The following is a 27,412-nucleotide window of genomic DNA, read 5'->3' as shown; positions in this document are numbered from 1 at the left end:
CTACATCACAAAACAAGCCTGGTAAGCAATACAAACGATGAAAGAACTCTCACCAGTCGTGCTCCCAAACTTGTCTGACCTCCAACAACCAACCGTACACCCTCTAGCCATGCCGATACCCAGAGAACAATGTTGAAATGGTGTATAACCCGTAGCAACAGCCTTGTACCTGGCGCAAGCAGAGATCGGCCACAAAGTGTTGGAAAAGGTGCTGGAGAACAGGCGCCTAAGGAGTGGTTGGAAAAAACGGACTAGGGAACATTTAATACAGTTGCGCTGGGTCCAGAAACAGGCGACAGTGTAGGGAAGAAGGGAAACAAGCTTGTGCAAGTGCCGCGCAAGACAGAGCTATTGTGTAAGACGAGATGGATGACGTTGTCTGTGACAGTACCTCACGAGGATACCAAGGAGATTGCCGATGGTGCCAAGTGATCGGAACACAACATCAGCGTTGCACCACAGTTGCGCCGGACCAATGGGATGCCGAGCTTGCTGTTGAGGGTGTCCACAAGCCCACAACATCTCAATTAAATTGCGTACATTGAAAACAAAATCCATGGCTCCAAGGGGCTTGGAGCCATTGGCATATAGATAGCATTCCATAACGTTCCATTTTTCTCACATCGACTCACAAAACTTATGTTCCGATGCCTCTGTATGATGTGCCCCACCAACGCTGCTTTGTTTGACCATAAATCTCAAATATAATGATCATATATGGATCGTGGACCTTTTGTTTGCATTTACGCATTCTCAACACGATTGTTACACGCCGGTTACAACCGGTTATCTTACCGATCAGAAGTACTAAGTGATTGATTATCAACGGTCAGTGAGTTGCAGCGATTTCTTACTGCATCTATGTATATTCACGCATTCAAATGTTCGGTGGTTAATGAAATAACAGCTTGCATTGTTGTGAAGAAAGGTACAGAGGACACTATGCAACGTTACAAGGCGTTGAAGCCGTGGCAGGCAAGCTTCATAGCACATGAAAATGCGGACAAAATGAGGGACAAAGAAGCGGAATGTATGGCTGCTGGTTCAACACTTTGTGCGCAAGCAATCCTGTGGTCTAATTAACCTACCATGAGGGCGATGTTCCAAGGTCGAGCGAGTGGCCGTGTAGTGGTTGGTGTTGATCGGTGAGCAGTTACGTGAAGGTGAAATCGACCTCCGTCGATTGTACGCGTGGATGTGAATGCCAAAAAACCGTGGCACTTGAGAACCGCAAGCCGTCGTACCACCCAGGATCGTATTCGGGTCTAACAACAGCGGCTTTAAGAGCCACACGCATGTATAAAACGCGGCACATACGGCAGAGGAATACTCCCGCGATGTTGCCCAGCACACCGAAAGGAAGACGCAGCATCCATCTCTCTGCAGTGAGGTTCGAACATCGCGTGAAGGCGGTGACTGTGTTGCTGTGGACATAAACGATATACCTTGTTTCCAGAATTATACCAGACCATTGTACCCGCCTGAGCAAAGAGCAGCGGCGCTACGTGAACAACCCCGAGATGAAGTCGTCCAAAGCAACTTTCTGCAAAACCATGTCAGCTATACGCGTGTCGAACGCGAAGAAAACGGGTCGCAATGGAACATCGCCTTATATTCGCGAGTTGAGCTCCTCTCCATTCCACAGAGACGCGTGGCATCTCCGCGGATGCTATGGTATCTCCGATCGCCTCCGTTGCCACGAAGACTTCACAAGGGACGTCAGTCAACACGAACCCTACTATGCGACGATAAGTAGCGGCTCACGCGGATGGACTGGGTGCGAAATGGTCGCGCGTGGACCTACAGTCGCTCGCATGATGTCGAGGTCGGTGGACAGTCCCCTCAGCAGAAGCAGGTGTGGGTATTTTATCCCTCGTGCACTGCGTAGGGAGAGCAGTGTAACGCATGAAGCGTTGGGTGGCGGCAACGCAGGCGGAATAGTGCATGAGGGGATGGTCGTGGAAAACCTCACCGGCTGATCGCATTTGACGTAAAGCTGCGATGCCTGCGATGCTCCCGCTGTTGAGTGTTATTGGCATCGATGGATGGTGGAGGTGGTTAACGGAGTGTGCGCCTACGTCGACTTCAAAAAGGGTGGCTTGGAGAGTACGATGGATATATAGTTACGTGCGCTGGCTCCCATTTGCCTCTCGTGCGCCGTACATGGCAACAAAGCGCATCCCAGCGCGACGTGGCGGAAGGGGTGGATGGTGTATGCGCCTCAGCGAGCCATGCGAAGCAGTGACAGGAAAGTCACCATCCTTTCTGAGCCCCTCGCGGTCGAATCATCTGTCCATCTCCTTCCTTGCTGTTTACAGACTGAGGTTGACTGATCCACTGGTTGAGGTGATATCGGAGTGGGCTTATGCGCTGGATGCCTTATGAACACGTGGCGTGGTAGAGTCTACCACTCCACGTACTTAGACAGCTTAGATTCAAGTGGGAGAGGAGTAATGGACCACAGAGACGCCGCGGGTGATGTGTGAGACGCTCGATTGTGCCTCCGGAATGTCTAATGCGGGTTCCTCTCAAAATGTGGACCTCAACAGAGACAGAAAAAGGCTCACCATTGGCAGAGGAAGAGGTAGATGAGAGCGCAGGCCACAAACGCGCCACCGACGCGACGCGCGTGAAGTCTCCGTTTTGGGCACACACGGGGTGGACGCTGAGTCACTAACCTGCTCTGAACGAGACCCTACGTTGACGGCTACAGTACTTTGTATGCGATGCCAGTCGTACAGTTTGCGCCTTTCTCGTCTCTAGCCGAACCTGCTTTCTGGCATGCTCTCACGGAACTGAAGGTCAACGTGCTGCGGCTGGACGACGACGCAATCCCCATAACGGCATCGTATGTCTCGGGCCGTTCGACCACAGACCGCGAGACAGGTGCAGAGATCGCACTAGGATGCAACCTGATGGTCGGCGGGGATGCGTTCTCCGAGGCGGCTCAGCCGGCTGCACATGCGGTCATCGCGCGAGGCATATTCAAGAACTTCAACACAATTGAGGATTTCAAGGCAGCGGACAAAACGGCGCTCTTCAATCACGTCACCGACGAGGTATGTCGCAATTTATGTATCATGAAGACTTACTGCTGAAACTGAGCAGATGTGGACGAGCATCGTGGAGGAAGGAACCACGACTCATTTGACGCGATTTCTGCTGCTCACATTTGCCGATCTGAAGAAGTACAAATATTACTACTGGTTCGCGTTCCCTGCATTCGTCTCGAAACCGGCCTGGGAGATCGACGGAAAGTGGGCACCCGCTCAGGAATACTACGATGATGACACGGTTCGTTCTGTCCTATCGACCTTTGCTCCCGATTGCCGCTGATTGATATCCGCGTGCAGCTCTCTACACTTCAATGGTCCCTTCTTCAGAAGCCGCGCGCGTTCTTTCTCCTTCGCCCTGGTTCGCCTGAGCTCGCGCCTGTCGAGGACTATGACACCTTTTTCGCTGATGTTGCCGAGGATAAGGTGCTGCTGCCCTCTCCTCATTTGTAGATTTCTTGTTCCATCGCATCCTGACAATCTTGATTGTACTTCCCTCAGCGTACTGTCGGCTTCCTCGACCCATCTGCCCTTCCTGACAACCCTGGATGGCCACTCCGCAACCTTCTCGCCTTCCTCCACACTCGCCACTCCACCGTCAACACCCATCGTATTCTGTGCTGGCGCGGCACTCAGAAGAGCCGCATCGGTATGCTCTCTTGCGATGCCGCAGCACCTTCGGAGAAGCCAGCCGCAGTCGGATGGGAGAAGAATTCCCAAGGCAAGCTCTCACCAAGGGTAGCGGACCTAGCGCCGATGATGGATCCGACAAGGTGTGTAGGGTATGAGATACATATGCACGCCAGCTAATTCGTTTGCTTTTAGGCTAGCGGACCAGGCCGTTGATTTGAATCTGAAGCTCATGCGATGGCGGATATTACCTGCGCTCGATCTGGAGAAGGTCGCACAGACGAGGTGCCTCCTGTTGGGTGCCGGTACGCTGGGCTGCTATGTCGCGAGGACGCTTATGGTGAGTGATTCTCAGCTCGAAACAGCAGCGATCGGCGATGAGGCTTTGGAGCCGCATGTGCATATGGTCATCTCTTCTACCACTGTGCTGCTCTTACACCTCACCTCCGGTCAACGCTATCCCGAAAGTTCCACTTCCACGACTCTTCACTGACCGAAATAACGTGCTGCACCTCGCTTCATTCCACCCTCCCGGCTCTCCATATACTGAAATGCCCACTGATGACCCGGCGACCTACACTGATGTATGGTGTGCACCTCCCATCTCGTATGCGTGTATTGTCACGCACCTCCAACGCATACGTGTCTCCGATCTTTCACTGGCCCTTTCTCATTCCTATCCACCTCCTCGTCTCGCTTGACGTTCCAATCTGCAGGGCTGGGGTGTTCGCACAATTACTTTCGTCGACTCGGCGCGCGTCTCGTTCTCGAACCCTGTACGCCAGCCGCTCTTCGAGTTCGAGGATTGTTTGAACAGCGGGAAGCCCAAGGCCGCATGTGCAGCGGAACGGCTCAAGAAGATATTCCCGGGTGTCGTGAGTGCCGTTCTTCATTCAGCCCATTTTTTGCTTGATTGTGATGGGTGTGGGAGTATAGAATTCAGCAGGGCACAACCTCAACGTCCCGATGCCGGGACATCCGATTCCGCCCGCATCGACGGAGCAGGCACGGAAGGACATTGAGACGCTCGAGCAGCTGATCGACGAGCACGACGCAGTATTTCTGCTCATGGACTCGCGCGAGAGCAGATGGCTTCCCACAGTGCTGGGTGCTGCGAAGGGAAAGGTGCGTTCGACCAACATAAAAAAGGCCATGTTTGTAGCGCGCTCATGGGATGTAGATTGTGATGAATGCTGCACTTGGTTTCGATACGTTTCTTGTGATGCGACATGGTGTGCGGAAGACGCTCGCGAAAGGTGAGCGGCTAGGGTGCTACTATTGCAATGACATTGTCGCGCCGGCAGATGTGAGTACATGCCCTTCCTTGTTCTGCCGGGGAGTTCTGGCTGACGATGCAACCGCAGTCGCTCACGGACAGGACGCTCGACCAGATGTGCACGGTGACGCGACCAGGTCTCGCGTCTATTGCCGCAGCGACTTCTGTCGAGCTGCTCGTGTCGCTCTTGCAGCATCCCGATGGGTGAGTGTGACTGTCCTTCGCTGCTGCTCCATTGATCATTTCCGTTTTCAGGGTCGATGCGCCCGCTCCACCCCCGCAGACGTCGCAGAATGGCGGCAACATAGATATGCAAGCGTATGAGGGTGTGCTCGGGCTCGTCCCACACCAATTGCGTGGATTCCTCGCGCAATTTAGGAACATGCCCATCACTGGTGCGGCATACGACCGATGTACGGGATGCAGTGAGACAGTAAGCATTCCGTTTCGCTCTTCCCTTGCTTCTCCATGACGTCTTGGATATGCATGCTGACTGGGTGACTTCGGGTACCTAGATCTTGCAGGCATACGAGACGCAGGGCTTCGACATGCTCTTGCGGGCATTCAATGAGCAAGGGTACCTGGAGAAACTTACAGGCCTGGAGGAGCTTTATAAGGAGGGTCAGGCGGCGATGGACAACGTGGATTGGGAGGAGGCGGATGCCGAGGGTGATGATGATTTCTAGGTGGAAGTGCACAAGGACGCTGGCAAGGAAAGGGAGCCCGGAAGGAATAGTTATGGAATCTATGTAACATTCATGCGATGATACCCATCTGTATGCTTACTAGGAATTAGAGAGACGTCGAGATATAGCACATACCATCTAGCACGAAATGTTCTGCACAATCGTCTGATCCCGAGGCGCGCGTTATCTCAGGTAAGCGGTCACTTGCTCCTGACGAGCTCGCGAAGACAGCGACGGGAGATGAGTTCAAGATATTTATATTTAATCTGAAACCCGCACATCGTTAACTACACCGGAACAGCGTCCGTGCTGATCAAGATGGAAACACCTTGATCCCTATTGTCCAGCCATGATTGTATGACAATCGCTGCCAACGGCGCCCTTGGCACGAGTTGAGATGAAAGTACGGTGCGTTACCTGATTCCTAGGGATAATTCCACCTAAGAAAGCAATATCCATTCAGCACTGCTCGCGCGCAACGCAACACCTTTTCCAAGGTCTTCAACGCGGTCGTGGAAAGGATATGGTTCAACGGCCTGTCGACGACGGTTGTAACGCCCCCGGATGCGGCAGCAGGCATGCCCATCCAAAACCCTCCCAGTCAGTGCGGCTAGGCTCGTTTGGGCGGATAGAAGCACCGGCGCGAAATGGGCTAGTGACTCGACAGATCGAAGGCGTGAAGACGTACGAGCTCTGCCAAGATGGCCTTGCATCGATTCAATTCGCATCCTCCACTTCGGGCAAGGATTGTCTAGTATATGTGCCACGGTGGACGTCATTGATCTTCCCTATGAAAAGGCTGAGGGTGACGATGGTGGGTTGGAGCCAGTTGTCAAGAAGTATCCTGACGAGAACATCGTGCAGTGAGTGCCGGAATGCGTATCGCGCGCGCGGTGCGGTGTGAAAGGCTAGGAGCATATTCGCTGTCCAAACCTTCTGCCCATGGAGACACTCATCTTCGTTTGTTCTCGCTAAAGTCAGCGGTGCAAAGCCTAGCGAACGCACACCAGGCAAAGAATGGCCTTGGTGGCCTTCATTCGTGCGCATTGCTTGCAATCCTCGTATACCCTAGCTTTACGTTCAGTGGAGACCAAGTCTGCAACAAGATACGACCCGTTAAGGCTAAAATCGCGTCCATCGTGCACAATGTCAGTAACAGCACTCCGAGAGGTCCGACCGATCCCCGAAGTGACGCGCCTCCTTGTGACAGTTCCATGGTAGTCTCAAATAGAAGCAATATTGGTTGAGAATGATAATCGTTTTTCAGGATGCAACGGTCAGCCCGACCGTACGCAGCCGATGAGCTACAAGCTGTGATGCGTAGTCTGGGAACACATACAGTAATGACGTGTCAATCACAGCGCGGCCAAGATTTAAAAAAGGGGCCACTCGCCTACTTCTAGTACCTCTAGCGAGCGGACGACGATCACTTGAGCTTGGCGAAAAGCTTCGGCGCGACGCAGTCCTGAGGAGCTGTCAGTCAGAAAGGATTTGGGAGTATGGAGGATTGCGACGCATACATCTACGCAGTGCATCATGCTGAGAGAAAAGATAAATTAGACGCGTCATGACACGCAAAATAACGCGGCTTACTGGTCTAGTAAATGCCACAAGCAGTGATACAAGACATGTCAGCACGCAAACGAGATCACGATGTACAGAAACGTACAACTGAACGGGTGACATGTGAGCTCGAGAAAACCAATTATGTTGTTCGGTAACGTACAATTCCTCGATGCAGTCCTCATGTTCGAAGCCCTTGCCCGAGTTTACCCTCTCCTCGCATTGCTGAAAGTGCTTCGTGGCTGCCACGCATCTCGCGCTGTTCTCACACTCCTCACGCAGCGCAGGCATGATCTACATCATCCTCCACCATCATAGAGTTGCATGAGGCAAGATCAGAAAGAAAACGCACATCCTCGGGCTCCTCCTCCTCCTCTTCCTCCTCCTCCTCCGCCTTTTCCTCGACCGCCTGCTTCTCCTCGGGCTCCTTTTCCTCCGGCGCGTCGGCGTGCGCGACGGGGAAGAAAGGCGACAAAAATGACGAAAGACTCATGAAAGCAGGACTGCACCGAGGTTGACGTTGAGGACCGGTTAGCGGACGGAGAGACTCGCGTTTATTCGCATAGTTCCGGTTCGCTCATTGCCGAGATGAATTGGTACGTAAGCAGACCAATCGTCGTCCAGCGTTTTGTCGCAACAAGCGCTCGGTAGCGCTGACGGCGCGCACCCTCATCAACGCTCCTCAATATCCGGGCCCGACTAGTTGCCTCAATGTATTTAAATCCAGTTCATTTAAGGCACATTTTCTACAAACCTAGCTCCAGCACAGTCACCCTCCCATCGGACGAGCCTATGGCAAGAAGCCCCAACTCTTCGACATAATCCAAAGACGTCCAATGGCTGGCTCCAGGTAACTGCGCCCATAGTGTCCTCGCCCGGAGGTCAATGTCTGGATGAGCCCGCTGCAGCAGACCTGCGAAAACTGCCCCAGCTAGTGTCTCTGTTGCCTTCATTGCGGTGTTTGGAGCCTGTGTCTCGGACGCGTGAACGTCTAATGTGGTGAGATCGGCGCTGTGTGCAGGGCGAGGCTGAATCCAAACAGCCGTCCCATATGGGCCCAGAATGATGTCCGTACAGCGCAAGATGCCACGGACGGACGGCGAGGAAAGCTTTGAATGCATCGGCGGGAACAGATAGGGCGAGCGGCCGATGGTTCTATCGATCGACAGCGAAGGTGGAGTAGCGTCCTGTGCACCGTCTACGGGGAGAATGCGCAGATCTTCTATGTATTGCGGGTTGGGCTCTAGAGTGTACAAATCCAAGGTATGGACATCTGATGTCCAGGGATCGTCGCTTTCCGCTCTCAACAAGATAGATAATGGCTCGATCGGACCAGAGTCGACATCAGAAGGGCAAGCTTGCACTTTAACGGAAACACCATCTATCCACCCGAATGAGTGGTTCGCCAGAGGATGATACGAAAACGTTTCGGAATTCGAACGCAGGACCGGCATCTCGAAAAGCTCAACCGAACGAGCGCGAACTACCAGGATGCTCCGATAAGCAAAAACAACCTGCAAACATCTGTTATACTGCAGGTTGACCGACAGTAGATATATGATCAGCAGACAATCCCCGGTTGAGTGAGATGGAAACTGACCTGAAATCGCTGATCGACAGGTTCTTCCGCCGAGCGAAGAATGGCAAGAGCACCGCTCCTTAGATCCATGATCCTCGTCTCGGAAGAATCGTCGCTATACGCAATCATGTCGCCTTCAAGTGCAATAGGCCGGAAAGATGTACGTATCGTCCGAACACATTTGATCGTAGCAGGCCCATCGTCCGCTCGGTCGTCGGAAATGCAGAGGATCTCAATGCATTGTTCGCTGATCGTTCGAATGAGGCGCCAGATCACAAGCAACATCTGAGCTATAACGGACGGACCTTCCACCGGTGACAGATGTGGCCGCGACGGCGTCAGCGTGAGCATCAGTGTTGACAACAAACCCAGTAAATATCATGCCCTTTGGGCACCATTCCGCCACCTTGCGAATGCTAGCGGATTGAGGAGGGTTCTTGCCCAAGGACACCTCCCAACATGCTATGACCGACCAGATTCCCTTGGTGACGGTCGCGATACGTCTGCCTCCGTAACCAGGGAGGAAGCAGAGTTTCGACACTCCCGTGCCAGAGCTTGCTTGGAAGTCAGTTATGTCACGCGGCTGTGCGAGGGGATCGAGCCAGAATCGACCAATTCGTATCGCCCGGCAGACGCAGTGTTCCAGCTCAGAAGCGTCCATCACTGCAAGCTCGCGATGCGGGAAGGGCAGGCCAGCAAGAAGTATTTCACGGACATATGCGCTGTGCCAAATTGCATGGGTGTGTGAGATCGCCACCATGCGTCTTGAAGTCTGTTGCTCCGTTACTTCCCAGCGCCGCTTTTGATCCTCTTTTAAACATACCTGTCTTATCGCGAGCACCGATTGCACCGGCAGGAAACTGAAGATAATAATTAACGTATCATCATCGATGCTGGACAGCGACCTCGGGGAGATTTCGTCCATAGCTTTTATGAAACTGGGCGCCACTAGACCAGTCGAGAAAGAGTTGAGCGAGTTATAAGTTTCGAAAAAGATGGGTCGAACATCCAGCGTCCATTGTCTGTAAGCGTGTAGCAATGAGTGCAAAGGAACGTCGTTGGTTGTGAGACCGGATTGCGAAAGTATCAAGCTGGAATAGTGTGCACTGTGAGGACGGACGATGATGCGGTGCGGGCGCCTGTGCATGAGGGCAGGCCTCCGTGCCATTCTCACGCCCCCGAAAAAATACATAAGGCCCGCCCTGAGGCAGAGGAACCTCAGATTCTTCCACTAATCAAAACGTCCATGACGAAACCTCAGCAGCGAGATGAGCACGACCGTCGCAAGACGTGTCGGCGTTGACATCGCTCGTTCGGCACCATACCTTGTTACCATCTTCAAAGGGACGGGCTTGTACGGATCTGAGGGCGTCTTTGATTGTGGATGGTCATTGCTTTCCTCGCGATATGTGTGCTTGCGTACGTCCTGTATGATGCAGCTTTTGTCGAATATAATTACACACAAATATTGATTAACAACCATCCCATACAGTACTAAACGATGAAACAAGGAGTTCACTTTATGCGCTCAGACGTAGTCAGGCGCGTCTCCTGCGGTTAGAAAGACCAGTCAATGTTTAGAATAGTGCGATCACATTCGGTACTCAGTGCTCACTGCTCGTACGTCTGATTGCGATAGTGTTGTAGAAGCTGGCACACATGTTTATCGTATCGAGCACTCCTCGACGTCAAATCACCATCTCCAAATTTCGCTATCAAAGGTTGCAATAACGAAGCAAATAGGCGTGATAACTCCCCGCTGCCGTCGTTCTTCCCAAAAGCGAAATGATCATACTGTTCCGCCGGTGAGAACGGTCAGACGCGGCACATAACGTTGTTAGTCACAGGGAATGCTGTCTGTTCAAAACGAGGATGCGCCTGTCGAAATGTCAGATATATATATAGTATATATATATATATATATATATATCGGAAGAAGACTGGGTAATGCTAAGCGATATGTTCAATGATTATCGAGCATGAAACTGTGCTACAGGACGGATACCAAGGAGAAAGACCAGCAATGCAATCCAGGATATTCCAGGGATTGCGAACAAAGCGCATTATGCCGTTTCGGTTGAGAACGTAGCAGTCCAACGGTCAGGCAGCAAACACGGTGGCACGTTTCTCGGCGGAACAGATCTCGCTGCTCCGTCTCTTTACGCTTGCGCGGCCAGGGCGTCGATGAGGATATTGACATTTACCGTCGGATGTCACGCTCCAGTCCATGAGAGCCATACACCGTACATACTAACCACCTACATCTATAAAGATGAACGTTTGCGCATCGCGCCCGAGGATAAGCACTGCAAAGTGATGATTTTACCGAGGCAGCGCGTTGGACGATCGCAGAGTCGACGCACTGAGTATCTCTAACAAAGTCTGACTTTCAAGAAAAGGGTATCGACGCGTAAAAAGTCTTCAGTCAGCATTCAGATCTAGAGTCAACCCGTCCGATCAAAGACAAGTGGTAGTGATGGCGCCAATCACACCTCTTACTAACTCTATACATCTTTCTATCTTAAACGCTCCAGTCCCCATCGGCAATAACAGCTGTCACCAGGCCTGTGACAGTCTATCCTGCGTGAAGTATTGTCTGTTGCCAAGGACGCCTGTGTCGAGACGTCAAGTGTCGATGTAGGTCGGCCACACGGTCTGCGCAGATCGCAGCGCTCATTTTTAAAAAAAAATACATCAGACCATCGACTATCATCCAGAATTCATTACTTGCAACAAGGCACGGCCTGTCTGACCGTCACTAGCCAGGTATCAAGGACTCAAATGAGCAACGTTTGGACGCCACCAGTATACGATCACTCTAGGAGGCCCGATTTGATTTGGACAACTCATTTGTTACAGAGTGAAAGCGATCCCTCGAACTTTGCTCGTGCAGCCAAATGGTTCGTCTGGCCAGAACATGAGTGAAACAAAATCTCACGATATGAATGATTCGGCTATCAGGTGTTCAGACGGTACCGCTGCATTAGCTCAATGCGAAAATCAATCATTTCAACATGTCTATCTGTAAAAATATCCTATATCGGAATGACAGATGCACTCATTCTATTCTGAGCAGACCTCATGACTTATCTGAAATGCCCGGTACACCCAATCAATTTGAACGTCTCATCAAACAACCATCCCCAATATTAGACTTTGAGTGGTTCCCTACCGCTACTTTGCGCGATCCTGCTTCTTTTTGCTTCATCGCCTCCGTACGCGAATGTCCCGTCAAGCTTCTGGATGGCAGCGATGGTCGGGTCAGTTCATACACCTCTGCCTTTTCTGACGACTCCGTCAAGGCCTCTTCCTTAGTTAGCTAACAACTGACTCCACGCAACGTCCAGTTACGAGCATCTTATAAAATAGTTGACCACCGTGAACGATTCATTGCTCCGCATAGTCTCGCATTCAATATGTCAATGGACAAGTATGTTCTCGCTAAACTTTTTGGAATCGTGTCTGTTGATCTCAAAGCTGGTTGCATGTAGGCTCTATTGTGGATTCGAGGATGCTATAGAGATATTTGACGTCCAATCTCCCGGAGAAGGGACTCGCCTGCACACGAGTCCATCGAAGAAAAGCCGTGATGGCCTCAAAGGTCAATTGGCATTCGATTCATGGCACAATCTCGAGGCTGAGGTTCCTCAGGTATTATATCAGCGTTGGCGTTCTCACGCGATGCAGCTTCCGGGATCTACGCAGCAGGCTCACTTAATCCATCAACACCCTCTTCTCCAAACATCGCGTTGTTCTCCGAAGCGACTGGGGAGACTCCCGTCATGTTCGTTGGGACTGAATCTCATTCCCATGGTCCGTCAACCGGCATTCGAGCAAGTGTCACCCAGGTGAGCTTCGAAGATCCTGTCGCTCGAAGTTTAGCTTCAACGGCATACATGCAGTTAATGTTCAATCCAAGCCGGCCGTACCTCTTGTATGCTTCATTTCGGCGCCATGATGCCATCTATGCATGGGATCTCAGAAGCGATGTCAGCATGCCTGTGAATATCTTTCTCAAGGACTCTTTTACTGGTAGCATGGATACCGGTGGAAAGGAAGTCAATGATGCGGTCCCGACGAATCAGAAATTGAGGTTTGACATTGATATCGGCGGTCAAATTCTAGCAGCCGGAGATCAGGTCAATTAAGGCACTGTCTCACTGCGCATTCGTCATCGCTCACACATTCAATCAGCGCGGGAGAATATCTATCTTCGACATCCTAACAGGTGATACAGCTTCTGGCTCGGACGAAGTTCATGCTGTTGCATCGACACACTCGGCGCTGCAATATGAAGCACATGAGGGTGAGCGCATCCTCCTCATCAGACAATCTTCCTTCCGAAGGTTGAGTACCGCATCTGATGTCGGCTTGTCAGATGCCATAGGTTCGGTGGCCTTCCATCCGCTGCGCCCGATGCTTCTGTCGGTGTCAGGTTCGAGACACTTCGATCGAATATCATCTAACGCGGACGGCGGCTTAGAGTCTTCCCCTTCAAGTTCGGATGAGGATGTAGATGGCGATCCGGATGATGAACAGGTGGCTGATGTACAGACTGCGATAAACCGGAGAAACAGCGTAGTCAAGATCAGTCGCAGACGTCCGCAGCCTATGACGGTCGACGCATCTGTGAAACTTTGGTGCTTCGGGGAGAACACCTGCAGCGACGAATCCGCAGCGTCGGATTCTCACCAATACACAAGTTAAACGTTCATCATTAGCACAGCTGATGCAACTATCCGTTACAGACGCAGGTAATCTCATGTGTATTAGCGTCGTACATATACATATGGAGAAGTACCGAAGCATTGTCAGTGACTACTCAAAGTCATCTGCGGTAGAGCGGACCATAACTTCGATCTCCTGCGAACGTGGTCGGAAGCCGCACTTGAACGGCAAGGGGTATCTGACAGCAAATCAGCGAACGTGTCTACGGGGGTAATGCCACGGAAGCGGTTGTCACTCACGTTACGAGCCCGGTGGTATACTCGCCACTTGGTTCGATGTATTTTCCCCGCTCGTCTTTAAGCTTGTATATATCGAGTGTAGACAATATCGAAGCGATTGAGATCCATAAGGATGCGTACGCCAGATGGCGACCAGGGCAGACTCGTCTCCCGAATCCGAAAGCGGGCGCCTCAGCGTCTTTCATCTCTGTATTCAGGCGACCATCGGCAAGGAGAAAACGCTCCGGACGAAAGATATCTGGATCAGGAAATATTCGCTCGTCGCGCAGCATAGCCCTAACGTGAGGCGTTCTCGTGAGATCCCGATTGAAACTGGAAAACTAGCATGCTAACCATGAATTTCCCACGACTACAGAGCCCGCAGGCAACCGATATCCTCTGAATTCATCTTCAGATGTCAGCCGGTGAGGCACAGCTGAAATACTGGTCAGCTAGTCCGGTTGCAGTAATTCCACCGCAACTCACCTAGGGGTGTCACCGGGCGCCACCTAGCAAGAGATCAGAACGTTGTGGGGATAGTAGACTGAGCACACGGCATACCTGAGTACCTCACGCATGATAGCGGTCACGTATGGGAGTGAGCTCTCATCCGTGAAGTCAGGCAGGCGACCACCGCCGGTCACACGATCAATCTCCTGTTGCGCCTTTCGTTGGACGTCGGGATAGAGGAGCATAGCGAGGAGGAATGATCCCAGTGCTGAGACAGTCTATTCATTGCAAGTCAGTACGATGATATATATATAACGGATCTCTCCGACTAACCGTGTCCGAGCCGCCTACAAGCATGTCATCAAATGAGCAACGGTAGTCATCGAGCGATGCGAGAACTTGCCTGTATAAGCAGCTGCGGCGACGCCACTGTACAAGCTCTCCATATCCGAGTTATCTTCCGCGTCGTCTAATCCGCTGAGGAGGGACAAGATCATTGATGGAGCGGCAATTCCATCGGACTGGCCACGATCCGGGTGAGTGACGAGAAAGTTCCGTAATCATAAACTTACAATAGCCTTCTTCACAGCTTTGAAAGGCACTTCAACCATCGCAGTAGTGGATTTTCGCCACTCTTTGGCCTTCAGCTTGAATTTAGCCCCTGGGAACCACTCTGGTATGTATTTTACTGGATAAATAAGAAGATTAGTCGTTCGCTTTGAAACGTCATCCAAGACTGAACGTACGAAACGGGACCGAATCAACTAGATAGGATCCTGCATTTCCAGCCATGGCCATCGCGTGAAGAGCTTTTTCTGCGGTTGCGACATACGGGTCATTTTGAGGTTGCACCTCCAATCCATAAGCAACGCCGACGATCAATGCTCCAGCCATACTATACACCAGATTGCCTCAGTCCAACGCTGCATAGAAGCTGAAGGTGAGACTTACTGACGAAGGTGGATCATGAAATCATCCGGGTTCTCAAGAAGACGTCGAAGAAGAGTCCTTGCACCCTTGAGAGCTCTCGGACGGTATTGTAATGCAGCGGTGAGATGGAAATGCTGATGAAAAACCCTCCGCCGTTCTCTCCATCGATCGCCATAGCCCATGAACACGAAGTGCCAATCACATCCAACTCTGCTCGACGAGTTAGCACTTGAGACATAGAGAGAATGGTTTTGGCACTGACAAGTCGTTGAGCATCGTCATACGGGGTCTATGGAGGAACGTGAGTGCGCTGCGCAGTACATTGGCAAAATAGACTCGCCTATCAGAGTAGAGAGATGACCTCCTTTCGAAGAGCTCATATGCTGCCTCGATGGAGTTGACAATGACAACTGAGTTGCCACAGAGATTGAGGTACACCACATCAGAGCCTACTTCTCATCAGCAACGTTGCACATCAATCAAGCAGGCAACGAAATATTCGCACCTTGGTCACGACCCCATTGTTCATACGCGAGCCACTCCTTACTCGTCGGAACATCGTAGATGTTACCCAACAGCGGTAAGCCACGGGGGCCCGGAGGAAGAGGTAGCCTTTTGTGCTTCAAGAGAGCATGCACGACGATGCCAATGGCAAGGAAGAGGAAGAGGATGGTGGCATCAACGACGGCCATTGCTAGAAGACTGGGAGTGCCCAATTGCTCAGACAACCCCCTCCCCCCGCTTCGCTTTATATTGTCGGGCGACAATGCATTTGAACGTGGTTTCTCCCTTCTAAGGTCAGACCTATGCCAGCATCGTGCTCCAGCCGAAGACAGTCAACGCGGAATTCTTCATCAGAGAGTAAGATGGAGCGTTAGAAACGCACACCCTGTTATTAGCCAAGGTGTTCCGAAAGAAGGGGCGGAGCAGAGCTTTCACTCACGAATAATTAGGTAAACACATCGCAGATGTCTCCAGATATCTCATGAGATTAACGACCAGATTTCCGCTTAGTGGCAGTGATCTTTCTGGGCAAACGTGGAAAGAAAGCATGCCCTTCTTGACTTCTCTTCTTGATATCCGAGATGCTTCTTTCGCAATGTTCCGAAATGCACTAGAAGATCAGGAGATGAAGGTTACCGATGTCCTATTGCAAATTTTCTGATGAGCCATGAGTTGGATATGGCCAACGCCTGAGAATGATGCAGCGGCTACTCGATGGAAGGACGTCCGCGATCTGGTAAAGAGCCACCGCTTTGCTCGTGAGCAAGTGCGGCAATTACTCGACCAAACGTCGGACATAGCAGACCCTGCAGGCGGCCCGTAAAGTCTCGGCGGTCTTTGCTTTCAATTAACGCACTCACTAATCGTATCCATGGCATGAAAACTAATCCGAGTCGAATTCGCTCAAATACTTACAATTCTTTGCGGTTCGCTGGCGGAAATGTCTCCTGCTAGAACTAATTGTTGCGCTATATTCATTTCTGGATTGAGAGCCGATTTCAGTAAGAGGAAAGCACTCGGTTGAGTTGGAATGGCAAGCAACGAGATCGTGCATGCACACTGAGATATGTGGCTAGGTCATGATCACTGATCATTTTGGCGTCTCGTCTATAACGAAGAATTATATGCGAGTCAAAGATAGAGATCCAGAAACTCCGCAAGGTAGTTGCATTTGTTCATGTTCATTTACATGGTAATCCGACCCTGAGCCTTGCGCAGGTCATCAACGGCATACGTTTAGACGGGTGTGTGTGAATGAACGATGGTTTGCGATCGGACATGTGATATCCCGGCGTACCGGTATAGCGCTCATCCAGTGAGTGGTCGCCGTTGCCCATCTTCTGCACGGTCCCCATTTCGTGGTCGGTTCACAACTATTCTATCTGCATACGACTCGATTCGGTATCGAGACACCGGTTCCCCGGGGTCCTGCAGCTATGGAGAGTTAGATGAACATCACCTGACTAAAACGAGGTTTTTCCTACAAGGCAATTCGAAGCTACGACGCCGGGCATGGCGGAGAAGCGTCATCCCTGTTGCTTCTATTAAATATCCCAGCTTGGCGTATTTGTGTCATGCAGAAAGGAGTTGTTATCTAAGCTCATGACGGATAGCAGTCATCATCTGCATCCGAATAGATGAGAGTTTACTCGCCTCTAAAGGGCACGTTGTGAGAGGCTGGCTGCGTTCCCGGGCCAAACGGACTCTCATCGACACGGGAGAATGCGCGACAATTGGACGATGATGGCCCGCATCTGTACACTGTGGGAGACACGGCGTTTCATCATACAGCTGCGCATTGCTACAGAGGACCCGCCTCGACTTGCTTAACGCATTCGCGCTTGATTCCCAAAGCCAAGCATCCTTCCATGCCGTCTACAAGAAGAAATGGGGGATACGCGAAGGAGTTTGCGCTCAAGCCGCGGCCACAATTCCATGCCTAATGCGTAAGGTCGTGCTCCGAGGAGCTGCATAGATAAGGGGCCACTTGGTAACCATGGACATTGCCAATTTCCGTAGCTAGCATTAATTTTGACAGGCGACGAAGCTATTGTTCAAATAGCCAAGTAGGCGCCTGCGGATATTTCTTGGACCGCTCCAACCTCGAGTGTGCGTAATCGAGGACGCCTCAGAGCTCACGGTATAGACAGAGCCCTGCTTATTAGATGTCAAAGAAAACTAGGGAATACGTTCAAATCGAAAATGGCGTGACGTAAAAGAGAGACTCACAAATAAACGTTGCGGAGTACTCTAGCGAGCATGCCAAACTTGAATGATCTAATAGTGCATAGCCTCGGGTTCTTGAGCCCGGAAGCAATCGATATGAATACACTAGAGTGCTCTTCGGAATAGCATAGACAGCCAACGAGATGATCATCCAGTCTTTATCCCGACTACAGTGTAAGTAGCCATGAGTCTGAGATAACTACGCCACGGAGTAAAGTCAACTTGCAGCGATGCAGAAAGACTACATTCACGTGGCAATAGTCACTACAGCGAAGTCTTGCTACGACAGCAAATTGCGGAAGTTGTGAACCCATTGACAGCAGGCAAGACCGAACAAGATAGCGAACATCCGCACAATATGTTGACAAGAACCATCTTTTGGAAAACACCAAGAGCAAGACGGACCTGCATTGACTCGCGATTAGAAGTTATGAGATCATGGCCAAGCCTTTGCGGTAGCGGAGGTCACTGACAATTCAATATTCAGCTTCGGCGAAAGGCAGTCGATGGGCTTGCCTGAGACATGGTGTGCCGAGTCCTGGAGTAACCTGGAAGAGCTTGGGAGTAAATGCTTGAGTTCACAGGTTGGTGTCAGGTGACCTGGTACGGTGGCGGAGGAGAATGTTCAACGTTAATGTCGAATTGTCGCAAGTCGCCCGTTGTCCTTCAGCACAATCAAGATTCAATAACATGGCTTCCGATTTGCCTTTCTACCTGCATTTCATCAGAGTAGCGGCTCCGTCGTCCTGCGTTCCACATGGCTTTTTCACGAGTGTATCGCTAATCTGGTAAACCGCAAGACTTCTGAGCATTCTTCTCAAAGGAAGCTGGATCGCACGTTCGTCACGGCAGGGCTTGTCCGTCTCAAATGCCCTGGATGCATGGTGTATCTCTTTCCTCCCTTCCTGCAATGTCGTCTCGCGCTTGGCTGGACATGCGATTGGCCTTGTTCTTGCCGATTCTGGCTCTAGCTTTCTGGTTGGCTTCTGCAAGTTGCGACAGCATCTCGTCTGCTGCTGGTGTCTATAACTCTTCCATAACTCCTTCAAGCCTACCTTGGAATACCTACAACTACTGCAATGCGCCCCATGTGAACGCTAAACATTACATGCTCCCTGACAACGCATCAAATGCTGAGTTGGTATATACGAATGTCGTTATACGTCATCACAAGGTACATGTCGTCGTTGTATTACATCTCATTTGCATTCTAGGCGATTTCGCTGCTCGTCGCTTACAAATATTCTCAGAGAACCCCGGACAACCTCTATCCGCATGAGAACGAACTGAATGCGATACCTTGGCTTTGCTCCGACTATCAGCAGTTCAATTACGGCGGCGGATCTGCTCAGATCTTCCATAACACAGCCATTCCGCCCTGGCATCCGTTTCTTTCGCAGATCTGGAACGGAACGTGTGACCAAGGCCAGCTCACGCTGGAAGGGCTTCAGGATGCCATTCGGCATGGACAGGTCGGCAGCACTGATCATCCTTTCGTTCTGATCATGCCAATGTCCACCTGCGCAGGACTTCTGGGCCGTCTATGCAGACAAGTTAGGGTTCTTGCAGACCGTCAATGAGCACGAGATCCACATCAGAACATCTACTGAGACGCGCACATTTCAAGTCGCTGGTGGTCTACTGGTAGGCATGGACCGGGAAATGGCCACCAAGACGTTCCCCGTCACGACCCAGCCTTCTGTGGTCAGCGATCAGTGATTGAACTCAATAACCGATGCGGCTGTTCTCACGTGCCTTTTTAGATTGATTCTATTCCCCCAGACTATTCCTGCCCGAAAGCGGACGATATCCGCTCGGCCTTCCAGGCAGTTCCCGCATGGACGGATCACCTTGAGAAGAATGCGGAGCTGCAAGCACGGCTTGATGCGACTCTGGGGACCACCGGTCTCGACGATTGGAATTCATGGTGTGCGTCACACCGTTCTCTTTGATACATCTTAGTCCGGGCTCTTATCTTTGCCCAATCTCGCTCTGCGGTCTCCATATGACAGACGACCACTTCTTCGACACGTTCAGCTCGCGGACTTGTAACGGGCACCCTTTGCCATGCAATGCAAGTGGAGTCTGTGTTTCTGAATCAGACGCCTCCAGGGTATTTGCGATCGGCGACTTCGAATACAAGTACGTCTCGCGGTCCGACCCAAAGCGCGAGCCGGTCTTAATTTATTCTTCCTCCAGCTACATCTGGAACGCCGCCGAAGGCGCTGCGAACTACACCCAGCTGACGTTTGGTAAGTCTTCTACCCATTCATCGCTTGTCACCGGTCGTGCCGCGGTTTTGTCTATCCCCACGGTACCCAACGTTCATCCGCGCTGATGTTCCGAAACAGGCGTTTTCTTCATAGAGCTTGCGCGAAACTTCAAGAGTTTCCGCGTCGGCGGAGAAACGCACAAGCTGGTTTTCTACGTTGGCCATGACGGAACGATGATCCGTCTTGCGTCCCTTTTAGGCCTCGGCAAGATAGCTCCACTACGCTGGCCTGCAATGGGGTCAGAGATCATCATGGAGGTATGTGGTCCCGACGTCGCTTCCCTTCCTCTTCAGTGTGTGAGTTGCGGCTTTTATGACACGGTCATTGCTAGGTTTGGCGAACGGAAGGAGGGGACCACTTTGTGCATGTCCTGCACGAAGGCACGCCAGTCTCTGAAATGGCATGGATACCCCTTGACGATTTTATTGGCGTGCTGGAATCTCAGATTCCGCCGCGTCTTTTCGAGACATGTATGGAAACGTAGTCCTGGAGGCAGGAGTAGCTCAACCCTGTACCTGAAGCCCATGTTCTCCGGTTCTTGGTGGTTCCGCATTGCGTCTGGAAATGAGACTTGCCTCGACAGATTGCAGTCAAAAAGCGCACATCCGATTAGCTCAGGGTTTAGCTCAAGGCTGTCAGAAAGTCCCTACAATCGTCCGCGTGGCATTCCTCCGAAAAGAATGGGAATCTCAGGCCTGGCGCCAGTCCATCGCTGTTTCCCGTTCTGAGCTCCATCAGCGAAAAAAAAGAGAAAGGGCAAACACCGTACCCCCTTGCCATGATCTGCGCTTGTCACAGCTAGGAACCTGGCCGTAGCTAGAACCAACCGTCGTGCGAGGATTGCAGAGCACGCGGTCTGGTCTCTCCAAGCGAGGTCCGCGGCGTATAATCGCGCTCAAAAAATTTGAGGTCGCCGTGATGCGAGTATTAGTCGGTATGCTCAGGGTCAACGTCCGACAATCGTGCGTGCTCAATGATGTTCTAGTCGCTCGACTGCAGAGGCCAGAAAATTTCGGTGTGCGACATCCTTCTGCGGTGCTACATACATGGGGCTATTGAAAAGCCGCAATAGCGGGTGCGTTTGTCACGTCAGCGGTGCCTTTGCCATAATTGTCACCGCTTTCGCACCGTGAGCTAAGGATGGCGGTAAGCCGGACCGCCGCCCTGGGTTGTGGCCATCTGGTTTATTCGTGCGATCACAGCAAGTGGACTGCAGACCTCTCGCTATCCGGCATTGTCGGGAGAATTAAGCGAATTCGTAGTGCTTGCAGGGTCGTCAGCGGCGCATAAGCGGGCGCTTATTATACGTACAGCGCTCGGGTTACTGGAAAGTCCCGCAGCGATCCACATCGATTGCGACCTTCCGATCAACAGGCTATCAAGCCGCGCGGTTGTCGAGTCGTAACGCCCTGTCTTTGTGGCCTTAAGTTGGCCCGATGCCCTCGCAATATCAATGCCGGGTGTATGACGTGGCCATATGCAAGCAAAGACATATTGCTTGGCTGTGTCCTGTCGTACCATACACTTTCCCGGAGATACAGACTGGAAACAACAATCAGTATATCGTGCCGTACCGGAGACGAGCAGACAGCAGTCCTGAGCATACCTGACTCCCACGAGAAAGAGGCCGTCTAGTCCTCGGCTCCGGAAAACAGGGACGCTGCGTGTGTCCTGTATGCTATTTCCATGGCTTCCTGGTGCGCAGTATGTGAACGTCGACCCAAGATGGCGCCGTCATCGTTCCTCCGTCGGCTCACCGCCCTATCCGAAAACCAACACCCGAGCGTGGGACGCGCGCGCGTGGTGTGCATCGACGCATATTGCACCTTTACGTCGAGGACATGTTCGGCAGCTCGCGCAAACCCCTCGGCTTCAGGGTTGTCTCAGCTCGCAGCGTTGCCGGCTCTGTCGCCATCTAGGAGGGCAGAAACCCCGCAGGTATCGTCAATCACGAGAGATTTCGTGCAGCGTGCACAAGCGAGCTCAGGACAAGCGGCCCCATTCCATGGCCGCGGGTCCAGCGCCTGCATTGCTGTATTGCGGGGACGATGGTACATCAGACCGTTCGAGCTATATTTCCGAAAGCTGAGAGATCGCTGCACGCAATCAGTCGTATAAAAAGAACTCGTCGGTGGCTATTTGTGGGGTTCAGATGTCAAGTTGAAGGGAGGTCAAACTAGTGCGGCGCCATCAGCGTGCTCAGCTCTGTCGTTGAGGTGATAGCAGATGAGTGTATTCGGAGCTCAGGATAACGTAGAGGCAACGCCGAGCGCCAATCGTGAGAGGTTCATAAGCGAGCTCGGAGAAGGCGATTCCAGACCCGTGGCCGTGGGTTGAGCGTCCACCGTTGAATTGCGCGAATGATCAGTACGTCTTCCAGATCTTCAAAGCCGTCATCGGAAAAGTTAGGAGATCGCTACATGGGATGGGAGAATCCGAGATGTGCGTTCGCCGCTTTGGCGAGATGGGCATCGGAGGAAGGAGGGGGCAAATCACGCGGGATGAGAGAAGTGCTCATTTTTTTCGTGGTGGTTACAGACAGAGGGCACTGCGGAATGCCACAGATGGCGCATTGGGATAGCCGATATCAGGGTGTGCCGAAGAGAAAGAGGTACGTCTTCTCGCTACTTCCTTCGACAACATCCATGGGCCTGATACGCCGATCTTCTTCTAGAGTATACGAGTATCTTCTTCCAGCTGCCTTCGGACTCGCTAATGGCGGGTTATTCTCGTTCGTCACTACGGAGACAAGCGACCCATCATCTCACACGTCGTCTTTTTCTGGTTTCTACACCGCGTTGCAGCTTGGTTCCGCATCGGTCGGCCTTTGCAAAGTGCGCGTACCGAAGAAGAAAAGGGAGCTTGAGATACCCGGGAAGCAAGATAGACGTCAGAGTATTCGTCATGTCTTGCTCGCCTTGTGCGACGGCGGAGGGCCACTTGAGTAAATATGGGTAAATCAGTCTCGGATGAGTAAAATACCAGAGGGGTTACATACCTTGTACGCGAGTTGATAGATGCCTGTGAACAAGGTATAAAAAGCAGAGCAAGACTGTGTGTGGGCGCGACGCGAAAGGGATCACGTGCGACTGGTGCGGTGTGTGGAGGACTGTTCTGGCGTGGCCTGGTTTATGATGGTCGCTGCTGCGAGGGCGTCCCCCTCGAACACTCCTCCTCATCCTGCTCACTGTCCACGTTCATTCAGCAGCCACCCCCGCTCACCACCGCCCCCCGCGCTCGCCTCGCTCCCAATTCTATTGACTGCCAACTCCGCGCCCGCCACGACCCTGCTACAGCCCTCGCTTGTCTTGCCCGTGACTTCCCGCCTCTCTCCCGCTAACCATGAGCGTCTTCAACCCAAAAATCATCGACGCCTGCATCCGCGATGCCACCGCCCCCCTCCCCGACGACCAGAAAGCCGACGTCCTCCTCTACGCCCTCTCCCGTCTCCAGCTCGACCACGACGTGTGAGCAAAACTTCCCATCATCGCCCGCTGTCTACTAATAAGCCCCCCATCATTTACCCCATCACCAGCTCTAGAACCCTCATCGAGAACGCCGTCCAGTCCGTCCTCTCCCTCAAGAACCTATCCCCCGCTGCCGCCTCTCGCGCCCGCCTCCTCCGCGCAAAGGCCAGCCTCGCCGCCGGCCTCCATGTCCGCGCTCATCAAGGTATGTGATCCGCCCATCTTCGGCCGCTCCCGTCCTCTCCGAATCTAGATGTTCTCCCGTACGCGCATTCTAGACGGCCACCCCCGTCTGGGTCGTTCCAGCTGCGTCTCCATTTTCTCCATCCTTCGCTTCCGACGCCCGTACTCACGCCCTTCCTTCCCTCTTCCGTACTCCATTTGCCTCTCTTCTCCCCCGCACTCCACTTTCACGCCCACCGCGCAGACCTGCAGGCCATCATGGTCCTCGAGCCCGATCACGAAGAGGCAAAGGAGCTCATGGTCCAGCACGTCGCCAACACCGGCAAGGTGAGCCCCATCCCCGGCCGAGTCTTTCGCACGTCACTCATCGCCGCTCTCGTCCCTCACGCTGTCGTCACCGCCCCGTCGCGTCCCGATGACTCCCGTGCCGCCCCTCGCAGCCTCTCATCGCGCCGCACACCACACCAGGCTTCAGCACAGAGATATGGCGCGAGATCGCACGCTGGCTGTCCCCGCGCGACCTCAAGAACCTCCTTCTCGTCCCTCACACCCTTTCCCGCATCGCCAGCGAGCTCCTCTTTCAACGTGTCGACCTCTATTTCCGTGAGTGCGCAGCAAGTCCATCCCGGTCCTCCTCTGACGTGTTCGCGCGTTGCAGTCTCGGACAAGCGCGAATCGCAACGCAGCGCCGACATCCTCACACGGATCATCGTCGACAAAGAGTTTGCCAAGCATGTCCGCACGCTTCGCGTCTTTTACCAGGGCCGTGACATCTCGCCCATGACCTTCCAAACCGGTCAGTGCACGTCCGTCTCACGGCATATCACGCATGACTGACGCGCGCGCAGGGATGCTCGCGAACGCGCTGCCAAAGCTGCACAACCTGAAGAACGTGCACTGCTCGATGCGCTGGCGCGAGATGATGTCCTTCCTGCGCATCCTCGAGAGCGCGAAACACCGCATCCGAGGACTGTCACTGATGTAAGTGATTTCGCACCGCCGACGTACACTCGCTAACGACCCGCATGCAGGCCGCTCGACGGCACCACGGACCTGCACTTTCCCAAATTCCGGCACCTCACGCAGTTCTCCTACGTCTCTACCGGCGGCTCGCCGCACCCGATCCTGGACTTTCTCGTACAGAACCGCACCTCGCTCCGCGCGCTCTTCCTGCAGAACCAGCACTGGCCCTTCCCGCCCGCAGACACCATCTCGCTCCGCAACCTCACCTCGCTCGATTTCCTGGGCCACTTCCCCGCGGAGAGCCGTGCGTTCGCCGAGATCCTCGACGGTGGACACCAGCTGGAGAGCCTGCGAATCCAGTGCGTGCTCGACTGCATGGCGAGCACGCAGTTCCGCGAGTTCGTGGGCGCGAGCGCGGCGGGGAAACCGCCCACTCTTCCCTTCCTCCGGCACTTTGCCTTCACGCTCCTCGGCTACAGCGTGAACGACCACGACCTGTTCCCCGCGATCTCCGAGTTCCTGCGGGACCGGACGACGCTGCGGACGCTGCGGCTGACGGTGCCGAGTGCGAACTGGGCGCAGAGGCGGTTGGGGTACGATGCGGGGGTGTGGGGGGTGCTGCCGAGCTTGACGGGGCTGAGGAGCTTGACGGCGACCTTGCCGAAGGATGTGGCGGCGGCGGTGGCGATGTGGCTCGTGCCGCGCGGGGTGCGTGCGCTCAGCTTGCAGGCGGAGGCGGGGACGGACGCTGTGGGCTTTGTCTCGGTGAGCCCTTCCTTTCTTTTTCGTTGAGCGTGTGCTGATGCGTGCGGGGTAGCAACTGCGTGCGGGGTTGCCGCCGGGATTGAGGTTTATTGGGCTGTTGCAGTTTGATGTGCGGGATCCGGAGGCGGTGATCGCGCTGGGGTTCCCGGGTGTGCGCGTCGCGCGGATCGACGAGGATTATTATACCGTCACGCGTGAGGGGGGCGAAAGCTCCGAGGGCGCGGGTGCTGGTGCGGGTGCGGGCGCCGGCGCGGGTGCGGGGACGAGCGAGAGCGGGAGTGTGGGTGGGGAGACGCGGGTGCAGTTGGAGGTGTGGCCCGAGGCGAGGGCGCATCATAATGTGAAGGAGTGGCTTGAGGCGGAGGGGTGTGGGGAGGCGGAGTGGAGGCATCCGAGTGAGTTTTTGTGATGGGTTGCGATGGGGCACGCGATGGGTTGCAAGATGGGCCGTGGTCGGTCCGCGGCTTTGATCCCGTCCGGACACTCGAAGGACGAGAGGCTCGCCCGACGAGGGTCGACTGCGCGCCCTTCCTTCGGCGGCGTGCCGCGCTCGGGCTGATACGCGGTTCGTGCTTTGCTCGCTTTGGTTTGCTTTGATTTTCGTCGGGTTTGTTGGTTATCGTATATCAGGATTCGGTGGTCCGTGTCGTCTGTTTGCTACGGAACCTTTGTTCGTTCGTGTGGGTACGGTAGGACGAGTCCACGCGCGATTGTCTATTGGACAGAGGAATACAGATGAATGTTTTCCTCACTGCACGCGTGATATTTCGACGAGAAAGAACATGCATAGTTGGACTGGTATCGACACGTACGTACGACGATAATGACAAACTCGTATTCCTACACTTCGCTGCGTCCTGTGCTCATCGCTCCTCGTGTCCGGCCTCACCAATGCAGGCGATGCGTGGGACAGTGGTACCCCGATGGGTTCTTGTGGAGGTACTCCTGGTGGTAGTCTTCGGCGTCGTACCACGGCCCAGCGGGTACGATCTGGGTGACGATCTTCTTGCCTGTGACAGATGACCTTGGTAGGAGCAGGGGGGACGAAGCAGCCACTCACCGATAGGGTCAAAATGCTTCTTCTGGACGTCGTCCGTGACGCGCTTTGCAATCTGGAGCTGCTCGGGGGAGTGGTAGAAGATCGCGGAGCGGTACTCTGCGCGGTGCGCGGTGCGCGGTGGACGACTGAACGACTGAAGGTGGAGGGAATGGACGTACGCGTGCCGGTGTCACGGCCCTGGGAGTTGAGCGTCGTCGGCTCGTGCGTCCTGTAGAAGAACTCTGCGCCGCTCAGCCCAAGCCTCTCCACCCGAGCCCCACACCGCCGCGGCGGCACTCACCAACAAGCTCGCCATACCCGACCTTGTCCGGGTCAAACTCGATCTGGAGCGCCTCGGCGTGGTCGGTGCGCCCGGTACACACCGTCGGATAGTCAGGATCGACGGCCTCGGGCTTCCCGCCCGTGAACCCGACGCGCGTGCGCAGGACGCCCTTGTCCTGCGCGATGGGGAAGTGTTGGAGGAAGATGTGCTCGACGCCCCAGAAGCAGCCCGCGGCGAAGGTCGCGAGCTCTGGCTGTTTGCCTGCGTGGGCGCACGGATGTGTTCAGCGTTTGTTAGCGTGGGGAGGGGCGGGAAGAGACGCACCGGACATGGTGAGAGTGCTTGCGGTGCGGGGCTGGGAGGCGTGGCCGGCGAGGGAGAGGAGGGAAAGGCGCAGGCGGCTGGCGGCGGTGCTCAGCATGCGGGTGGATGGCGAGCTCGGCGTGCGCAACGGCGAGGGCCATCTCGCCATCGGTGGCGCGAGCGCACGTGACCCCGTTGACGCGCTTGTGGCCACGCGTCCTCTGCGACGTGCTTCTTGTACGGATCCGCAGGGACCACGCGAGGGAGTCTCTATCGGACGTGCGGGGGCTGCG

The 27,412-nt window shown here is 53.6% G+C and overlaps 11 protein-coding genes across 11 annotated transcripts; 6 read left to right on the top strand and 5 right to left on the bottom strand.

Annotated features, from left to right (window-relative positions):
- Nucleotides 1-1,466: 1,466 nt before the first annotated feature.
- On the bottom strand, nt 1,467-2,289 carry LAESUDRAFT_380018 (uncharacterized protein). The gene is made up of 3 exons (XM_040902245.1): nt 2,128-2,289; nt 1,765-2,074; nt 1,467-1,705 (listed from the first exon to the last, which is right to left on the bottom strand). The coding sequence occupies exons 1-3, from the start codon at nt 2,141-2,143 to the stop codon at nt 1,561-1,563; spliced, it is 471 nt and encodes a 156-aa protein (XP_040760977.1). The 5' UTR covers nt 2,144-2,289; the 3' UTR covers nt 1,467-1,560.
- A 361-nt stretch (nt 2,290-2,650) lies between these two features.
- On the top strand, nt 2,651-5,801 carry LAESUDRAFT_729504 (E1-like protein-activating). The gene is made up of 11 exons (XM_040909639.1): nt 2,651-3,059; nt 3,109-3,294; nt 3,354-3,479; nt 3,555-3,826; nt 3,879-4,023; nt 4,400-4,558; nt 4,620-4,808; nt 4,864-4,989; nt 5,048-5,163; nt 5,215-5,392; nt 5,475-5,801. Exons 1-11 carry the CDS (start codon nt 2,727-2,729, stop codon nt 5,643-5,645), a joined length of 2,001 nt encoding a protein of 666 aa, XP_040760976.1. The 5' UTR covers nt 2,651-2,726; the 3' UTR covers nt 5,646-5,801.
- A 1,270-nt stretch (nt 5,802-7,071) lies between these two features.
- On the bottom strand, nt 7,072-7,840 carry LAESUDRAFT_790668 (Non-heme 11 kDa protein of cytochrome bc1 complex; the record flags this gene model as incomplete). Its single annotated transcript, XM_040913922.1, has 4 exons — nt 7,561-7,840; nt 7,348-7,502; nt 7,166-7,184; nt 7,072-7,110 (listed from the first exon to the last, which is right to left on the bottom strand). The coding sequence occupies exons 1-4, from the start codon at nt 7,699-7,701 to the stop codon at nt 7,072-7,074; spliced, it is 354 nt and encodes a 117-aa protein (XP_040760975.1). The 5' UTR covers nt 7,702-7,840.
- Nucleotides 7,841-7,954: 114 nt separating this feature from the next.
- Nucleotides 7,955-9,712, bottom strand: LAESUDRAFT_660285 (uncharacterized protein; the record flags this gene model as incomplete). The annotated part of the gene is made up of 4 exons (XM_040904863.1): nt 7,955-8,740; nt 8,809-9,034; nt 9,093-9,559; nt 9,611-9,712. 4 exons carry the CDS (start codon nt 9,710-9,712, stop codon nt 7,955-7,957), a joined length of 1,581 nt encoding a protein of 526 aa, XP_040760974.1.
- Nucleotides 9,713-10,454: 742 nt separating this feature from the next.
- LAESUDRAFT_379828 (uncharacterized protein) lies at nt 10,455-11,209 on the top strand. Its single transcript, XM_040902244.1, has 2 exons — nt 10,455-10,731; nt 10,784-11,209. Exons 1-2 carry the CDS (start codon nt 10,638-10,640, stop codon nt 11,161-11,163), a joined length of 474 nt encoding a protein of 157 aa, XP_040760973.1. The 5' UTR covers nt 10,455-10,637; the 3' UTR covers nt 11,164-11,209.
- Nucleotides 11,210-11,568: 359 nt separating this feature from the next.
- Nucleotides 11,569-13,494, top strand: LAESUDRAFT_705126 (uncharacterized protein; the record flags this gene model as incomplete). The annotated part of the gene is made up of 10 exons (XM_040906575.1): nt 11,569-11,687; nt 11,749-11,811; nt 11,861-12,047; nt 12,135-12,217; nt 12,279-12,388; nt 12,439-12,635; nt 12,690-12,926; nt 12,982-13,093; nt 13,166-13,299; nt 13,342-13,494. The coding sequence occupies 10 exons, from the start codon at nt 11,569-11,571 to the stop codon at nt 13,492-13,494; spliced, it is 1,395 nt and encodes a 464-aa protein (XP_040760972.1).
- Nucleotides 13,383-15,805, bottom strand: LAESUDRAFT_790646 (cytochrome P450; the record flags this gene model as incomplete). Its single annotated transcript, XM_040913921.1, has 12 exons — nt 13,383-13,693; nt 13,755-14,030; nt 14,088-14,169; nt 14,220-14,242; nt 14,295-14,461; nt 14,558-14,704; nt 14,756-14,871; nt 14,930-15,078; nt 15,135-15,323; nt 15,376-15,402; nt 15,454-15,562; nt 15,619-15,805. 12 exons carry the CDS (start codon nt 15,803-15,805, stop codon nt 13,606-13,608), a joined length of 1,560 nt encoding a protein of 519 aa, XP_040760971.1. The 3' UTR covers nt 13,383-13,605.
- A 2,724-nt stretch (nt 15,806-18,529) lies between these two features.
- On the top strand, nt 18,530-20,700 carry LAESUDRAFT_729498 (phosphoglycerate mutase-like protein). Its single transcript, XM_040909638.1, has 8 exons — nt 18,530-19,017; nt 19,094-19,315; nt 19,371-19,547; nt 19,607-19,772; nt 19,856-19,985; nt 20,043-20,095; nt 20,195-20,373; nt 20,448-20,700. The coding sequence occupies exons 1-8, from the start codon at nt 18,754-18,756 to the stop codon at nt 20,598-20,600; spliced, it is 1,344 nt and encodes a 447-aa protein (XP_040760970.1). The 5' UTR covers nt 18,530-18,753; the 3' UTR covers nt 20,601-20,700.
- A 1,655-nt stretch (nt 20,701-22,355) lies between these two features.
- LAESUDRAFT_379083 (uncharacterized protein) lies at nt 22,356-23,257 on the top strand. Its single transcript, XM_040902242.1, has 3 exons — nt 22,356-22,727; nt 22,791-23,064; nt 23,115-23,257. The coding sequence occupies exons 1-2, from the start codon at nt 22,477-22,479 to the stop codon at nt 23,062-23,064; spliced, it is 525 nt and encodes a 174-aa protein (XP_040760969.1). The 5' UTR covers nt 22,356-22,476; the 3' UTR covers nt 23,115-23,257.
- A 201-nt stretch (nt 23,258-23,458) lies between these two features.
- Nucleotides 23,459-25,903, top strand: LAESUDRAFT_762205 (uncharacterized protein; the record flags this gene model as incomplete). The annotated part of the gene is made up of 8 exons (XM_040913060.1): nt 23,459-23,583; nt 23,658-23,788; nt 23,837-24,190; nt 24,235-24,369; nt 24,425-24,562; nt 24,615-24,747; nt 24,798-25,494; nt 25,547-25,903. 8 exons carry the CDS (start codon nt 23,459-23,461, stop codon nt 25,901-25,903), a joined length of 2,070 nt encoding a protein of 689 aa, XP_040760968.1.
- Nucleotides 25,904-26,379: 476 nt separating this feature from the next.
- LAESUDRAFT_738388 (peptide methionine sulfoxide reductase) lies at nt 26,380-27,280 on the bottom strand (the record flags this gene model as incomplete). Its single annotated transcript, XM_040910888.1, has 5 exons — nt 26,380-26,504; nt 26,555-26,650; nt 26,713-26,775; nt 26,835-27,069; nt 27,269-27,280. The coding sequence occupies 5 exons, from the start codon at nt 27,278-27,280 to the stop codon at nt 26,380-26,382; spliced, it is 531 nt and encodes a 176-aa protein (XP_040760967.1).
- Nucleotides 27,281-27,412: the final 132 nt, after the last annotated feature.

Source organism: Laetiporus sulphureus (genome assembly GCF_001632365.1).
Source record: "Laetiporus sulphureus 93-53 unplaced genomic scaffold LAESUscaffold_42, whole genome shotgun sequence".
Lineage (NCBI taxonomy): Eukaryota > Fungi > Basidiomycota > Agaricomycetes > Polyporales > Laetiporaceae > Laetiporus > Laetiporus sulphureus.
The sequence above is the reverse complement of the archived record's forward strand: the minus strand, read 5'-3'. Positions and strand labels throughout refer to the sequence as shown.

Excerpts from the sequence above, each read along its gene's own strand:
- LAESUDRAFT_379083 (XM_040902242.1), top strand. The coding sequence starts at position 22,477 with ATGATCAGTACGTCTTCCAGATCTTCAAAGCCGTCATCGGAAAAGTTA. Across the intron at positions 22,728-22,790 it reads GGTGTGCCGAAGAGAAAGAG|AGTATACGAGTATCTTCTTC; the intron begins GTACGTCTTCTC and ends ATCTTCTTCTAG.
- LAESUDRAFT_379828 (XM_040902244.1), top strand. The coding sequence starts at position 10,638 with ATGCTGTCTGTTCAAAACGAGGATGCGCCTGTCGAAATGTCAGATATA. Across the intron at positions 10,732-10,783 it reads ATATATCGGAAGAAGACTGG|GACGGATACCAAGGAGAAAG; the intron begins GTAATGCTAAGC and ends ACTGTGCTACAG.
- LAESUDRAFT_729504 (XM_040909639.1), top strand. The coding sequence starts at position 2,727 with ATGCCAGTCGTACAGTTTGCGCCTTTCTCGTCTCTAGCCGAACCTGCT. Across the intron at positions 3,295-3,353 it reads AATACTACGATGATGACACG|CTCTCTACACTTCAATGGTC; the intron begins GTTCGTTCTGTC and ends ATCCGCGTGCAG. Across the intron at positions 4,024-4,399 it reads ATGTCGCGAGGACGCTTATG|GGCTGGGGTGTTCGCACAAT; the intron begins GTGAGTGATTCT and ends TCCAATCTGCAG.
- LAESUDRAFT_380018 (XM_040902245.1), bottom strand. Across the intron at positions 1,706-1,764 it reads TTCGCACCCAGTCCATCCGC|TCTTCGTGGCAACGGAGGCG; the intron begins GTGAGCCGCTAC and ends TCCCTTGTGAAG.
- LAESUDRAFT_729498 (XM_040909638.1), top strand. The coding sequence starts at position 18,754 with ATGTCGTCTCGCGCTTGGCTGGACATGCGATTGGCCTTGTTCTTGCCG. Across the intron at positions 19,018-19,093 it reads TCGTTATACGTCATCACAAG|AGAACCCCGGACAACCTCTA; the intron begins GTACATGTCGTC and ends AAATATTCTCAG. Across the intron at positions 19,986-20,042 it reads ATCGGCGACTTCGAATACAA|CTACATCTGGAACGCCGCCG; the intron begins GTACGTCTCGCG and ends TTCTTCCTCCAG.